At 42.6% G+C, this 16903-nt stretch overlaps 1 protein-coding gene across 1 annotated transcript in view; it reads left to right on the plus strand.

Moving 5' to 3' along the window:
* Nucleotides 1-16903, plus strand: part of MET (MET proto-oncogene, receptor tyrosine kinase) — a gene marked incomplete at its 3' end in the record, with an annotated part of 89886 nt that overhangs the window by 10483 nt on the left and 62500 nt on the right. The window contains exon 2 of the mRNA XM_082308805.1: nt 9773-10987. Coding sequence (XP_082164931.1) covers nt 9788-10987 — 1200 coding nt within the window. The 5' untranslated portion in view covers nt 9773-9787. The remainder of the gene's footprint in view (nt 1-9772; nt 10988-16903) is intronic.

A 16903-nucleotide genomic window follows, 5' to 3' on the forward strand; every position in this document is an offset into this window, starting at 1 on the left:
TAGATTAACCGTGCCTGCACTTCGTGCTGAATATGCCCTGGATCTCACCTGAGCTTCAGCTCTGCAGGAGAAGAAATCATGTGGAGCAGTAAGAGGCCCTCGGTCCTGGCCGGGTTACAGCTCCCAGCTAAGCTCGTTTGCAGTCCCCAGACAGGATGGAGCCAGGCACCACAGACGGGTCCTGCTGCTGACAGGCAGCCTCCAGTCCCAGGGTAAATCCCGGCTCTTCCTCCTGGCCCGCTCAGCTCCGAAGCATGAGGACTGCTTTGCCTAGGAGGACTCACATCCACACCTTCCACTGTCTGCATCTTCCCACCGGGACAAGAGGAGGAGAGCGAGGAACGGCCTTCAGGGTGGGATGCTGGATCTCTCACGGCAGAAGGGCAGGGGAGCACAGGCAGGGGCTGCCTGTGCCCAGCGGAGAGCAGGTGGCAGAGAGGGGCAGAGCCAAGCCCTAGTCCCAGATGTAGACCTTTGGCCAACCTGTTCATGCAGGGATGAAGACCATGGTTGTAAATCAACTCCTTTATGGCAGGCACCATCCTACAGCTCAACCTTGCTGTGCTGTGCCTCTTGTGAACACCAGGACTAAGCCCTTCGTATTTTGGAGGTGTTTTGTAAGAATGAGCTAATTTATCCTCATGTCACCCCTATGAGAAAGGTAAATACTCTCTGAAGTTTGGAAACAGCCTCTTTGCTTATCTCACAAACTCCTTGAATCTGTTTCCAGATTCCCAAAGGAGACATTCCGGGATCTGAACAAGTCCAAAACCTGGTACCAGACCCTGTATAAACAAGAACCCTGAGAGCAGCGGTTGCACATTTAAGTTTCCCAGGTCTCCCCAAAATGAGGGATGAGGAAAGGCTGAAAGAAAGTAAATGAAGCAGCTGAAAAATCTGTTCAGGAAAAAAAACCAAGACGACCTCATTAGCATGAAAAAACTCAGACGCTCAGCCATCCCTGAACACCTTCTTCAAACTATTGAGCTTTTCAGCATCTTCTGAAGGTCAGCACAATATTTCAGAATAAAAGCTGTGGCTGACAGACCCTCGCTGAGGGACATCTGCCAAAAAACAGGAGCTGAGGCTGCTCCAGATCAGCCACTCTACTGATTGCAGCTGCGACACTGTTGCCTCTGGTGAGAGCCGGGATGTCAGATAGGCTGGTCCCAGGCCATTTCGGGATTTATGAACACCAATACCGTAAAGTCCTTGGAAGCAGATCATGAATCACAGGTTCACAGCAAGGCAGCAGTCATGCCAATGAGCCATCATTAACTCAGTTTCTAAACTGAGTGAAAGTAGGGCATCAGTTAAAGTGCATTGCAATAACGTAAACTTGCAGTGACAAAAGTGAGGTCAGCATTAAAAAGAAAAGGTCATAACCCCCTAACCAAACACAGATGGGAAATGAACACTATCCTTGACATTGCTCCTGTTTGATTATCAAAAAGCTGCTATGAAGCTAAGTAGACCATCAGGTTATTAACTTTGGTACCAGATAAAGGATGTGTTCTGCTAAGCTAAGACATAAATATAGACTTCATTACTTTCACTAGGTGGTTTACAAGCACAGCCAATTCAGTTTTCTCTGTAGCCATTCTGAGGGTCTGCGTCACATTTTTTCATGGGGCAAAGACCACTGAGTTAGTTTTGCACGGAGGCAGTTTGTGTTTGGCAGGGCTAGCAATCTCACATACAACATTACACGATCGTGGTTATACTGCTTGTGGAGCCAGCTTGGGCGTGGAAGGAGTGCAGTCTACTTTCCAACACTAAATATAATACATGTGGACAAATCACAGTATCAACAGGCTGTGCCAGGCCAGACTGCTTCAGCAGCCTCACAAAAGCTCCTAGATGCAAGGGGTGGGCTTGGAGGCAACCTAAAGGCCTCTCTGCAGTGCGGACACAGGTCCACAAGCAGAGCTTTTTCCTGGTTTCTTCTGTACCTGATAAGCCACCCCCAGCAGGCTGAGTAAAGGAGAGCTGGCAGTCTCATTACAGCCCTTGGGCAAGCTCTCTGAATCTGGGGGCCCAGCTCATTCTTACAGATGTGCTGGTCTCGCTGGGACCCTGCACGAAGTTTGGCCGTGACACCTCGGCTTGATGAGCTATGTATCAAGCAAGGTGTCAGCAACTTATTGGAAATCCTTGACCCTAGGTTTTGTCACTAATTTGCCTTGTGGCTCTCGGAGACACATTGACTGAGAAGGGTGAAGTCATGGCACCCAGTGGCATGCTTTATGTGTGCCCGTGGAGCAGAAAAGCCGCTGCCTGACACCGTCCTGCCAGCTCTTTCAGAGAAAAGAACAGAGGCAGCACAATTCCTTTTGCTTGGTATCCTAGGTATTTGTACACACCTTGGAGGAATTCAGGGACTTGCAGGGTTTTAGTTGCTGTTATTATTATACTTACTATATTTACTATGACATCAAAAGGAAACTGAATAATTTGGTGTGCATGTAGATCCTTTGGTACAGTTTTCATATAATATACTTCATCATCACTATCTATTGATGTACAGAACGTTTTTTTTTTCTTAGAGATTAATGTTTGGCTATGAAGGGTTATTGTCTCAGGGACTCCTAAGACCCATTAGCACCAATTGACAATTAAACTGCAGGAAATGCCCTGCATCAAGATCATTCATAATTGCTGTTAGAACATTTAGATCAAATCTGTATGCTGTCTTGGTTACTCATGGCTATCTGCCTTTTAATCTTTTTCATTTTATGACCTATGCCATTCCTTTAATTATCACAGTATGGAAGGCTGTTAGCTTTACAAGACAGGAAAGGCTTCCAAAATCTGCTCTGCATTTCAATACAAGAATTCAGGTAGATAGATGTTATAACCATAAAGTAGAAAATCTAGGTAAGTGCTGAGAGTAGTTAGGGGAATCGAGCTAAAACTATGCTTGCAGCCAGGTTTGCCAACTTGGCTCTTTAAGAAAGGAGGAACTGCATTCCAAGGAAATTACACTGTCCCCATTCTGTACAGACAACCACAAAATGCTCAGACTCATGCAAAAAGCTGATCAACGGGATCAACTCAGAAATACAAGAAAACTGCTTTCTCCTAATGTAAGGTGTTTTTATGCACACCAAAAAGGACTTGCATCTGTACCTGAACTTGTGTGACTTCCTTGGTGAACCAGGGCGCATGTCTGCATTTATCTCAACTGTCTAGAGTCAAAGGTCTTGGCTTTGCATATGCGGTGAAAATACATTAAGAGATGAATTAGTCTGTCCAAATGTGAAAAAATGGGTGTGAAACCCAAATATCTCCATATTCACTCACCTGAAACAGAAGACCAACCTTACCCTGTGTTATTGGTCATGACACGTACAATAAGAAGCATAACATGTTATTCAACCCCACACAGAGCTCCTTTTCTACTTGGGCTGAACACTTGGACTGAATAAGATGTTCACATGTCAGTTGTCAGGCTGAATTATTTGCTGTAGATACCAAGCTTAAGTCTGTGCTAGAACTGGATTTATTTTATTGCCAGTGTAGTGGTAAAAAGCCACAATAGCATCACAGGTATTTTCTTACTGAAGCTCCACAATTGCTGACTTGCATTACAGATGAACGGAGTGGATCAATAGTGTTGTGTTGTTCAAAGTTTACTTTCTATTTTCTTGCTATTGCCAAGCAATATAATTAAAAATATCCCCCCATCCTTATGCATCCAGATGTGGAAAGCTCTCCTCCTGTATTTAAAGATCCAAATCCATGTGGAAATATAAGCATAAACAAACAACGAAGGACCTACCTTATTGTGGATATTTCCTCCCCATTTTTCAATTATTCTTTGTATATTTTGAACTTCTTTTCTAGTTCCTGTTCTTTGCAGAATTGATTCCTCAGCCTTTAGAATGAGTACCACTTCCTCACATGAGACATTTCCCTGAATCCCGACAAATGCTGTATACCACCTTTTAAATTAGTCGTTTTGAGCAAGGTATAGCTCTTGATCGGCTCCACTCATTTGTAATATATGAGTGAGTGAGTGCTGTGGTTTGTTATGAAAGAATCTGTAGTGCCATTGTAGCCCATCACAACAAAAAATGATTAAATAAATCCAGTTGTGCTACAGACCCAAGACACGAGTTGGCTTTAGAATGTTAAGATCTGAAGCAGATTTCAAAGAAAATGCTCTACGCTTTATTGCAGGACACCTACAAAAAATAATGCTAAATGAGTACAAGGATAACATTTTCTCCACTGCAAAGGATAGATTAATGTTCTTGTGTTTTAATGCCTGTTAAAAATAAACCTGGCAGACAACGAAAATGCTTCTATTGATAGCTGCTGTGAATTACAATGGTATATTGGACCCAGTAATGGACCATGTATATTAAAGAGTATATTTTATGCAGAGAGAATTTATATTCTTTTTTTTATTTGAATATTGTAAGAAAAGGCTTACAGATCAGTTGAACATGCTAATGAAAGCAATTTCTTCTGACACACACGACTGCACTGGAGATGTAGAGGGTTTAGTTAATGGTAGATCCTCCAGCAATTGCCTAGGCTGTGCCCTGCCCGCCAGTTCTTCACCGTCAGTCATCTGCATGCACACACACCTCCCGGGAGTACCACAGAAACCGCCCAGCTCCGTTATGAATGAATTTATGACCTAAATCACCACTGCTAAGTCCTGTGACTCTATACACTGGGAAAATGCATCATGTAAGCATATGTATCACGCTGCAGGGAAGTTATATTCCCATCCTAGTCAGGATGAGTAACCTAGAGTTAAAATAGCGCTGAAGACAAGGGAACATGGATTTTAACTCAGCCATTTGAAGTCAACTCAGGGATCATTTGTATGTTTGCTGCTGACTGACTTTCTCACATTTCCATGTTCTCTGTGTTATTTTAACTCAAGGTAGCTAATTCAGGTTAGCAGTTCTGACTTAAGAACATTTTTGATCTGTGGACATAGAAAATAGGTGAACCTCAATAAGTGTTTTACATATAACCAATCTTGTCTACGATGCAATCGGTTAATTGAAAAGTCTGATGAACACGTCCGCTGTGAGCTCAGTCCGTTGAAGTTGATGCCAGTGCTGTGACAGATTTGCAACAACAGATTAAAGTTGGGTGGATAGAGTTGTTATCATCTCTCCCTCTCAGTTGCCCTGTCCTGTTAAATGATGCTGCTGTCTCCATGGCAGGGCATCTGATCCACAGGGAATCAGGTCCTGAACTGGCACAGATTTTGGTCCAGGATAGTAAAGCAAACTGAACTCTCTGGAGCAGTAATCACTATGGTTACCCTATATAAATTTGCCACCAGAAGTCTGTCAGAGCCCATAGTAACAAGATGTACTATCCCACTGGAAAAAATATAAAACTGTGCTATCAAATAGTTCCATAAAGAAGGGAAAAGGCTACAATAGAGTCTGTGAAATATGAATTAACATGGCTCTGCTGGTACCTAGCCAGAAATGACCTGAGGACTAAATGAGTGATGCGCAGGACCTTGTCATTTCCTTTTCTGTAATAAAGCAAAGGAAAATGAGATGCACCAACCAACCGACAAAACGCTTGCTCTCATGTCAGCGTGTTGTCTTAGCTTGTGCAGATCCATGGAGTGCTTTGTGATCAGAGTTAAATGGGACCCGAGCTGTTGAAATGAGGGCTAGGAAAACAAGCATGACTGTGTTTTCTGGCTTCCTTGCGTATGACAGCTTGAACATTATTCCACAATAAGGCCAGGCCTGACTTGTCAGTACGGTGGCAAACAGCGTGAAGAAGAGACATGATGTTCAGTGTTTACAAATTATCACCCAGGCCATAATTAGGGAGAATGAAACTTGTAGGAAGAAGATTGCCATTGATGGTACACAAACACTCAAGACCGAGCCTGGTGGGAAGCATCAGCCATAGCACTTGAGGTTGCCAGGCACACTAAAATGACACATCATTACTAGCCACTTGCAACAGCTGACCAAAATCCATTTTCTCATCAGTTATACAAGCTAGTGTCTGCTGAGGGTTAGAAAAATGAGCACATCATGACACAGGCTTTGAAAATATCTCTTACAAAAGAAATAATCCATCCACAGCTATTGCTTGCTGATAGTTATCACAGGCCAAAGCTTGCAACTCTTCTGTAGACACATGAAAGACACTGACACACAAGTCACGGGAAGGTCACAGAAGAATGAACAGCATCCATCATTCAAACCAAGTAGAGAAACAAAGGGATTACTTGTTTTCCTTTTGCAACTGATAGGCAGCAACTAGTTCTTTGACCTGTATTCAGAAAGTATATCTACAGCCTAAGTATGTTGGTTCTAATTCAGCAAAACTCTAAGTGCTTAAGTTCAACTGAAATTACATTTGAGTATATGATAAGGAGAACTGGGACTATTGGACCTCTGAAGATAGGTGGGACTGAATTTTTAATTCTCCAAAGTTTTCCTGCTTCTTCAGGATGTATTCAAGTGAAATGTGTTTGCAATGACCTAGTCTGGAGGTTACAAAAAAGCAACTCTGTGCTGCAGGCTGCAGCAGTGAAATGGAGAAAGACCCTGGGTGAAATACAGATAAAAAAGAGGCACCAAACATCAGGGAGGCTCACTGAGGAACAGTGGAGTGTATGTGATGTGAGGACTGTGAAAAAACAAATGCCTAAAAAAAGGAGTTCCACACTGTACTCTTCACGTAACTCCTGTGTCCTCCCTAAGCTATAAATGTCTCACAGTAGAGCACGTATCTTCTGATTTCAGGCACCTTGAGGAAAGATACACAGTGTGCTAGAGACATGCATTGTGGGGAACCGTCTTCCCTAGAGCTGCCCGTAAATCTCAGCCTGAGCTTCCCATAGGTGGGAATCAGCAGATTTCTGCCTGGGAGGATGCTTGAAACACCTCAAAATCATACAAAGGAAGACACAAAGGTGGAGCTCAGATATGAGAGCAAAGATGACTTGGTTTTCATTTGTTGCTCCTATTTTCCTTTCTGTAGTGGTGAAATATAGTCCCTATTATTCCTGGCATCCTTTGCATTACACTGAATCCTGCCCTTGCTCTCGCTGTTAAGCTCTTTGCTTTGGATCTCATTTACTAAAGGATCTAAGGAGGAATTTTCTGTCTCCAGAGCACAGATTTAAACCAGTGCTGTTTTACCAACTGCATGTAGGCAGAGTAGCCTATCTGAGGATACTGGCCTCACATCCCAAGATGTGGTTTGAGGGAAAGAATAAGTCAGACAGTATTTATGGCTCTAAATCCCTCTGCAGTGCACACTGGTATTTACTGTTGAACAGCTAGGGATCCTCTTTTTCAGACACTGGAAGAATGGGGAGGATTGTAAACTGAAGACTGAGGGGCATACTGGGTCGGAGATCTATTTGGGAGCAGGTTAAAATAAGAACATAGCACAGAATGTACTGCAACAACGTAGGTACCTGTCAAGTAACCTGGCATCTTTTTTCCTGTATTGGTGGTCAATCATCCTCATCCTCATCTAGCTGTTGTCCCACTTACTGTTTTCTCTCTCCACTGCAGTGCCACCTCTGTGATGTGGGTTTAAACTCATTGTGGTGAACAATATACCTGCCTCCACGTTGTGTCAGAAATGGAGCACTTTTGGAATTTTCTGCTTACTCTAGTATTTGTTAGAACATGTTGGCTCGTCAGAAGTGAATCTGCAGGAATGTATCAGTTTTAGCAGTTTCTTGGGTGGAAGTGCTGGCTGAAAGGAGGCAGTCAGACCAGGCTCCCACTCCTCCCATTGCGGGGACCAGCGAGGCAGGGACGTGAACAGGGTTGTTCTTGGATCGGGTGTGACTTCTGGGTGTTTCACAGAAACTTTGAAAGCTCTTGGTTTCATCCCAACACAGAGCAGGAAAAATACTGTAATAGCAAGAAGTTTCAGAGGACGAGAAAACAGTTTCCTGCCCTGTACAGTATAGAAGTCAGCACTCTGTGCACTGGGGCTATTTTCTAATTATAGCAATATCCCCGCTCTTTTTTCTTCTCTTTTTCTTTTAAACTTCAATCCATGTTTGATTTGTTTCCAGGATTCTGTTATCACTAATTAATATCAGAAAATGTTGTTGATTTGAAGAAAGATCTTCATTTCTCAATACCAGAAGTGTGACTTGTTCTTACCAGCTAATACTTGCAAATAGCCTGTGTTTCTGATTTTTATCCCCAGCTCTTGATCACGATTCTTATCAGGTAGCAGGGAAGAAGAACAATTCTTTGTTTCCAAAACCTATTATTTTGTGTAATTAATGAGGTAAGCCACAGAAAGGGTTCAGTGGATGCTGAAATAAAATGTCACAAGGAATGCAGGAGAATTATTGATGGATTGTTTTAACCAATCTAGTGAAAACACTGAATTTATACACAGCTGAAACAGTTCTGGTCTCTAGTCATCTTTCCATTTTGCTTGAAGTCTTAATGAAATAAAAAGTCAATACAGAGCTCCTGGTTCCTATTATTAGTTTGTCATTTTCAAGGTTGTCTATTTAAAATCCTTTCAGTGGTCATAAGCATTTCTCTGTTAGCAACAATTGCTTAACTATAGCCAGACTATAAGTATTTTCCCAAAATATGTGATCATATTGCTGCTAGAATGCATAATTGTTTTCTCCATGAAGAAGCTAAATTTGGCTTAATAACTGTGTCATGGCATTAACAGAAGATGTCTGGTGTGACAGGGCATAGCATGGACACTGCACCGAAACGCTCATAACCACAGTTCATTTAATTGATCTTCTGAGGGGGTGAAATATCACACTAGTCATCTGCCTTTGGTTTTTCAAGCCACATCAAACAATTGTGTGGAGATGTAAAAAAAAGAAAAGTGCTAGGTTTTTTGATTTCATCAGTTAATGGCTGTAGGTCACTTGATACCCCTTTGTTTACAATACAGTGATATGCCTGTATCTTGTAAAGGTTCACCCGAGTGACTTACTGCTGTGGTACAGGGCCTAAAATAAAACTTGCACATGCCAAGCAGCACATGATGCATAAAATATTCTAACAATATATTACAAAACCTTGTCAATGCTAGGGAAAATGACTATTCCAAGAAGTAGAGCTGGCTGAAAAAAACATTCTTTTTTCTAACCCGGAGCCTTATGAAAGACAGTGATTTGGGGAGCTGGAGGGAGAGAGAGAGCGGTTTCTGCCTTTGGTCTGGTGGAGAAAAGTCTTTTCCTTGGTTCCTCAAAAATGTCAACAGAATAAAAGAGAAGCCCACTTCCAGCTCAAATCTTCACATTATTTCATGTCCTTCCTATTTCTCATTTTCAAGCAGCTGTGCTAAGAACCAGCTCAGCCCCTTGAGGAACTTGCCAAATATCTTAAATCCACGCACTGAAGTGCTACAACTGCTTTGCCTGCAGTTGTGCCCTGAGTGTCCTGAGCAGATTTGCTTTCACCTACCTGTGCACCATCATCTTCTAAACTGTATCAGTCAGCTGGTTTAATGCCAGTGTGGAAGTCGTCATCTCTCTTCTGCTGCTGTACAGCACACCAAGGGGTCTTGCAAAATTCATCAGAAGAAAATCCTTCTGTGAATCGTTCTGAAAGCAGTGAAATGGGTACCCACGAAGAACAGGAATCGTAGCAGTGTCTAGCACAAGACTCTTAATGACACTAGGCAAGGTTACAACGCTTCTTAAACTGAAATAGTTCAGCTAGTATATGCAGCCTAGAAACAGATTTCCGTTGACTGATAAAGTGATGTTTTAGTACATGAAATATAACCACTCTTTCCTTTAAATATATTTTGACAGATTAAATCTCTGACAATGAAGCCTTTTACTGCATATCCTTCTGGGTTTATCGTATTCCTGTTTGCCTTGCTGCAGCGGAGCCATGGACAATGCAAAGAAGCAGCTAAAAAATCAGAGATGAATTTGAGTGTAAAATATGATCTTCCTAACTTCATTGCAGAAACACCGATTCAGAATGTAGTTTTATACAAGCATCATGTTTATATTGGAGCAGTCAACAAGATTTATGTACTAAATGAAACTCTCCAGAACATTTCTGTGTACAAGACCGGGCCCATTTTGGAGAACCCTGACTGTGCGCCATGCGAAGACTGCAGAGATAAAGCCAATTTATCTAACAGCGTATGGAAGGATAATGTCAACATGGCACTGCTCTTAGAAACTTATTATGATGATCAGCTCATCAGCTGTGGTAGTGTGTCCGGAGGCGTCTGCTACCGTCACATCATTCACCCTGACAACCCTGCTGACATCGAAAGCGAGGTGCACTGCATGTATTCACCCCGGGTGGACGGAGAAGCCGATAATTGTCCTGACTGTGTTGTAAGCACTTTAGGAACCAAAGTTTTGGTGACCGAAAAGGACAGGTTTGTCAACTTCTTTGTGGGAAATACTGTGACATCTACATTTCAGCCTCCTCATGTGCTGCATTCAATATCGGTCAGAAGGTTAAAAGAAACACAGGATGGTTTTGAATTTCTCACAGATCAGTCTTACATAGATATCCTCCCTCAGTTCCGCGACTCGTATCCCATTAGGTATGTCCATGCCTTTGAAAATGATCACTTTGTCTATTTTCTGACTGTCCAGAGAGAATCTCTCGACTCCCAGGCTTTTCACACTAGAATTATCCGCTTCTGCACTTTAGACTCAGAGATGCGCTCTTACATGGAAATGCCTCTTGAGTGTATTTTCACCGAAAAGCGGAGGAAGAGGTCCATCCGAAAGGAGGTGTTCAACATTTTGCAAGCTGCTTATGTAAGCAAGCCAGGTGCAGCTCTAGCCCATGAAATGGGCCTTGGGTTGAACGATGATATTCTCTACGGTGTTTTTGCACAAAGCAAGCCAGACTCTTCTGAACCAACCAACAGATCTGCTGTCTGCGCCGTCTCCGTGCGAACCATCAACGAGTTCTTCAACAAGATTGTCGACAAGCAGAACATGAAATGTCTCCAGCACTTTTATGGGAAAGAGAGCAAATACTGCTTGAACAGGGTAAGTGACAATTAATTTGTTACATTTTGGGACTCTCGTTCTTTCTTTGCTTGCTTCATTGCCAGGTAGCCATCCCCTCAGTTTCAGTTACAAAATGTAAGTCCCTGATCATTTCAGATTACTTAGCATTGCTGATGATTCATCTGTGTAAGGATTAGTTCCTGTAAACTGAGTAAGAAAATCACTGAGGTCCTTATGGTGCTAAAAATGTATTAGTGGAACTGGGGAAAAAATCCTTTTTTTTTTTAATTTGTAAGTAATTGTTTTTCTTGAGAGACTATGATGGAGATAAATGGAACATTTAGGCAGTTATTTATTTTAACATCTCAAAAAAGTATTCATCAACTTTAGTATCCATATGCACTGAGGAGTCCCTGAAAATATCACTCATATTTTAAACTATGTTAGTGCTGAATCACTGCCCTTCTTGGAAAAAAATGAAAGAGCTGGTTTGGAACATGCCATGAAGAGCCAGATTGTAATACAATTACTCATGCTTGATACATAAACGGTCCCACTGAAACCAGTTTTCTTAATGAAAGAAGTGCCTATGAAAAGTGTATCTGAATGAGGATACTGGTAGTCTGGGATGGGAGGGTTGCCTCTCTCTACGCCATGTGTTCAGGTGGTTGCTGCTTTCCAACCATCTGAAATACTGTATGTGAAGGAAGCATAGAAGTTATTTCTTCCCTTCTGGCCAGTGTCTGTGCCAGTGTCAGTTCTAGTAAAGGAAATACAGAATCTGGGAATCGGGTACTTTTAACATTTATTTTGAAACGTGAAACATTAGAGCTTTCAGTTATACCTGCTTATGCAGCAGGGCCTTAAATGTCCTCTCTGGGGTCTTTCTGTTCTCAAATACAAGAAAATTGGAGCTCAGAGGTGGCACACTGTCCTCTTCCAGAGGGCAGGGCCAGAGCTGTTATGATGGGGCTCTGCTCAGCCTCGTGAGCCGGGATGAGGCCTGTGTCAGGATGGAGCAACAGCTCAACCTGCATTTAGGCCTGGACGGGATCCATCATGCCCCGTTGCTGGGATGGCTCCTGGTGAGATTGGGAACCACGGGCCTTCATCACCCCTATACCACCAGGGTCTTCCTCAGCACAGCTGCCCAGCACGGGAACTGGATGGCCTTTGGAGGTCCCTTCCGACCCAAACCATTCTATGATTCTATGATTCTATGACATCAGGACACGGGGCAGTGGCACATGCCCCCTTGGAGCGGGGAGCCTCTTGCATGAAAGGGCTGCTCTTCACTGCCAGGGGTGAGACGGGGTGGTGTGGGGAGAAGCGTCTGTTACAGAGCTGCTGTGGCTTCTCCCCAGCAGTGGGAACGTGCTCAGGGGTGGGGTCCGTCCCGGTCTCATCACAACAGCCTCAGCTTTCGGGCGACGATTGCTTATCGCAGGCTCCAGGTGTTCAACACAGATGTAGACATTGCCGGTGGATGCTGATACAGCAGCCACAACAGACGTAGCATTTTATTCCCTTTTTTTGGGGCAAAAGGCAATTTTCAGGAGCTAAAAGCAAGTTAGCAAACATTCAGCACAGTAACTTCTTATCTTTCTTCACTGTGTTATTGCTGTCCTAATTTTTCATTTCAGGTCTTAATATCCTTTTTTTTTTTCGTTTTTCAGTTCATTTTTAACAATGAACATTGTTCTCTGAAAGTACTTTTTTTCCTTATACCTGGGGTATTTCATTTGTGAGTTACTGTCGTCAAAGCTCATGGCCTTTAACTTATCTCATTCTGTACTTGCCTATACGTCCATTTCATAAGGTGATCTTTTCATAACAAAGTATACCATTAAAATATTGACAGAATAATTTGCCACTTTTCACATGCTGGGAAGTACTTTCCTGTTTCAAAAGCTTTTCCAGAGTCTGCTGCTGCTTTGCATATCAGAACTGAATGTCTTATACTGCAGACAGTTTATTATAGTTGCCCATTTTCAAGAAATGTCATCAGAACTCTGATTTCTGCTACATTAAATTGATAAAGGGAAAAATGTTTCTTGATTTCTTGTGGTTCCTTTAAATGGCATAAAGGCAGTCAGAAATTTTTGTCCTGATTGTTTGCTTAACACTGAAATATCAAGACTGTCAAGCTTTGCCATTCCATTTCCTTTGCTTTATTCCAGAGGGCTCATTAAGACTCCAATAAAAAGTGTCCTGTGAGTTTTTTCAGGTTTCAATTGGCCAAAAAGATTGGCAAGAATCTGCCAGGCATCCTTTATACACCTCTTTTTCTCAGGTGTGTAAAATAGACCTGCAAGGTTGGAAGGTGAAGGAAGGGAAGGAGCAGGCAGAAGAAGGAAAGCACAGTATTTCTTATGCTTGTGTCAGGAATGTCAAATCTGGTCTTCCTTGATTTTGCTGGAGATAAAATAATAATTAAAAAAAGAGTCCCAGACCCCTCAACTCTTCTTAGGCCCTTTTTTGTACATTATAAAAACGTACATGAGGGCATAACCCATTTTTCCCCTTTTGTAAGTCACCTTCAACTTAAAAGAAAGCTTTTATAAACTGTAAGAGTTTGTCACAGTTTATTTTGGCAAAATTCAAAACTTGCTTTTTGCAATGTAGCCAAGATGATCTTTCTCTTTGATGTGAAGAAAATGAAACCACAGACCACTGATGCAAGTGAAAGGGACTGACCACTGTGAGATTAAGTCATAGGACAGTGAAAACAGTACAGCAGTAAATATGGTATACCACTAACTTCAACATTAAAAAGAAAAATGAGCCTTTAGCTATGTTTGCAAGGGAGTGCTATCTGATAATTTACAGTTAGGGTCTGATTGATGAAGGCCATTTCATGTTATCAAAAAAAGTCCCACAAGACAATTGTACATAATTCTGCTGGACTTTGGGTAGTCCATCTTTTTAAGTGGCTGTCCCTCGGGACTGTTTAGTCTGAGGCTGCTAAAGGTAGAATTAGACCAAAATAAACCCGAATAAAGCATCCAAAACACTTTCTCAACTTGTTCTTCTCAGATTTTCAGCATTTAAAAAAAAATAAAACTTCAACTCATCTTGATGTGGTTGACAAAATTTGTTAGTTTTTAGCCTTGTTTCCTAGAAGAATGAAGTTTATGTGGTCACGCTATTGTATGCCTGTCTTTCTGTTAGTTGTCCTGACAACCCCAACAATAGAAATCTTAAAGATGTGAATCCAGGTGTGAATCCAGAGACAGATAGAATATATGCTCAGGCTGTGGAAACCGATGAACTCCAAGGAGCCCCTTTATAAACATCAGAAGGACTCACGGGACCAAAGCAGGTATTGCTCACCCATGGGAAAAGTCTCCGTCAGAGCTTAGTTGGACAGCAAAGTCAACCAACCACAAGATATAAATCTAGACACAACTGTGCTTCACTTATTCCAGTGCTCATGGAAAACTTTATAAAATCAGAATAAAACATTTCCAGTTGTGTTTAAGTGAAATACATAAGAAGCCAAAACCTGGACTCACTGAAGTCAGGGTTAGGAAAAGTGCATCCGATGGCACGTCTGATTGGTATCAGGCATACCTCAGTGGAGCTGTGACCAGGTAGCACTTGCTAATAATCTCCTTCAGCGAAGAGCTGGCTGTCACTTCAGTGAGAGCAAGGAGGAAACAGAACTGGCTTTGGATTAAAAGAACACTTTGGGGTCATAGTAAAGGGGTTTTATCGCCCAGGTCAGGACAAGGATATCTGAGAGGTAGCTGCTGTGGGGGGTTTTGAATCACTGTTGAGGAATCTCCTCACCCACAATGAAGAGAAAACTGGATGTAGGCTTTTAGCAGAGTTTATTTGGTCACAGTTAGTCATGATCAGCCCTGGTGTGGTACTCCTCAAAGCACAGGAGTACTTAGATGAGGAGACAAATGCTGCTTACTTCATTTGCAGACATGGTCCAGTAGTGTGCACCTCGATCATGGATTAAATGTGATTTGCCAAGTGAGGAAGATGGGTTGAGTTTAGCCTTGACAATCTGAACTATACATTTCAATTGTCATTAGTTAGATCATGATCTTATGGGCTTTGTTTAACCTTTCTGCACCTCTGATGTGCTAAAGAATTGTGAGCTCAATTCTCCTGATACTTCAGTCAATGGCCTCAAGTTGCACCAGGGCAAGTTTAGGTTGGATATTAGGAAAAATTTCTTCACTGAAAGGGAAGTCAGGCACTGGAAGAGGCTGCCCAGGGAAGTGATTGAGTCCCCGTCCCTGGAGGTATTTAAAAGACAGGTAGCTGTAGTGCTTAGGGACATGGTTTAGTGGTGGACTTGGCAGTGCTGGGTAAATGGTTGGACTTGATGATCTTAAAGGTCTTTTCCAACCTAAATGATTCTATGATTCCATGACTTCCATGGAAAAGCACCTCTAAAAATTAAATCCAAATTTCAAACTGTAAAGTTCCTGTGGTTTTGGTTCTTCTATTGGTAAGTTCAGGTGAAAGCCTAAAGTAATCCATTCACCTTACAGGAAAAGAGATACCACAGACAGGCTTTTGCCACCATGTTCCCAACAAGTGTCCTAAAGGAAGACAAACTAGTCACCATTCCCTGCAAATGAAAGGCACAAACAGTTGGAAGAACGTGAAATGAAAACAGAAGATCACCAAAACAAAAGATAAAGTGACAGTAAAATAAACACATGCTGATGCTTCTTTATTACCATTACACACATGATAGATGAGTAAAATTGGGTTATGCTTATATTGTAATGGAAGAAAATAATTGCTGCCTTCTATCAGGAAACCGCAAAGGCACTTATTGATCTGTCATCCTAAGGGTATGTCTAGGAATATTTAATAAAATAAACAGAGACAAATAACTCTTTTGAGGCCCTGTAACCGTAATATCCCACACCATTTGGCTTAAAATTTTTGGCAGGTTTAAAAATAACACCACGTCTCTCTGATTAGGAAGGGTTGATGTGGCTTATTTAGATAATCTCACAGCATGGAGGAAATGTTTTTTTATATTGCAAGTAAAATGTGCCTGAATATTTTCCCTAAAAGTCAGGCACCAGAATCCGTTGGATTGGTTCAGTCGTTTATTCCTCTGGAAATGCTATATCAAATGGCATACAGCCCTCTGCCTGGCACAAAGCCTGCTCCCATCCGTACAGATTTTGTATGAGCTTCTCTATGGGTTCTGACGTCTCCGAAGAGTAAGCGAAGAGGAACTGGGTGATGGGCAATGTGCACTGACACCCTTTAAAACAGGCTTAAACCTCAGTAGTAAGGTGACAGGCTGCATCCACAGTCCTGTTCTGCGCTCACTGCCTGTCTGCTGAAAGCCCAGGTGGTACCCCGAGGGTCCCCGTTGTGCCCTGCACAATACAGTGCAAGGCAGGGTGCGCTCACCACCCAGCTCCCCTCCACCATTAGGTACATGGCCATCTACCCACCTGGCCATGCAAGACCTGACTGGGGCAAATAGCATGGCCTAAGGGATTGCAGGAAGAGTCTGAACTCCAGTTAAGCTGCATATGAGGGAGGCCTGGGTGTGGGTACAGGTACAGGTAGAAATAGGGGTATGAGTGTGTAGGGAGTATAGTATGAGCATAGGTTTGGGTATGGGTATGGTTATCTCAGGCTGGGCCAGATTCAGCAGAGGTGTAACGATAGAGGTAAGGGCTGTTTGGTCCCTGGGACTGGCCACGTGGACACCGTCACAAGGGAGTTGCCGAGGAAAAGGCAAGGCAAGGAAAAAGGCAGGTTGGGGACTTACTTTGGAAAGTACCGCACCGCCCTGAGTGATAGATATCTTTGCAGACTCTTCCGAGCCCCAGGAGCTATGGGGCCTGGAGGCTGACCTGTTAGTCACTGAGTGCTGCAAAAACTACAGAGGGTTTCCTTCTCCTGATCTCCTGGTAGAGGCCTGTCTCTGTTTGCCTCCCAGTGCTGCTGCTTGGTGTTTTA

Source organism: Platalea leucorodia (assembly GCF_965183815.1).
Source record: "Platalea leucorodia genome assembly, chromosome: 4".
Taxonomy (NCBI): domain Eukaryota; kingdom Metazoa; phylum Chordata; class Aves; order Pelecaniformes; family Threskiornithidae; genus Platalea; species Platalea leucorodia.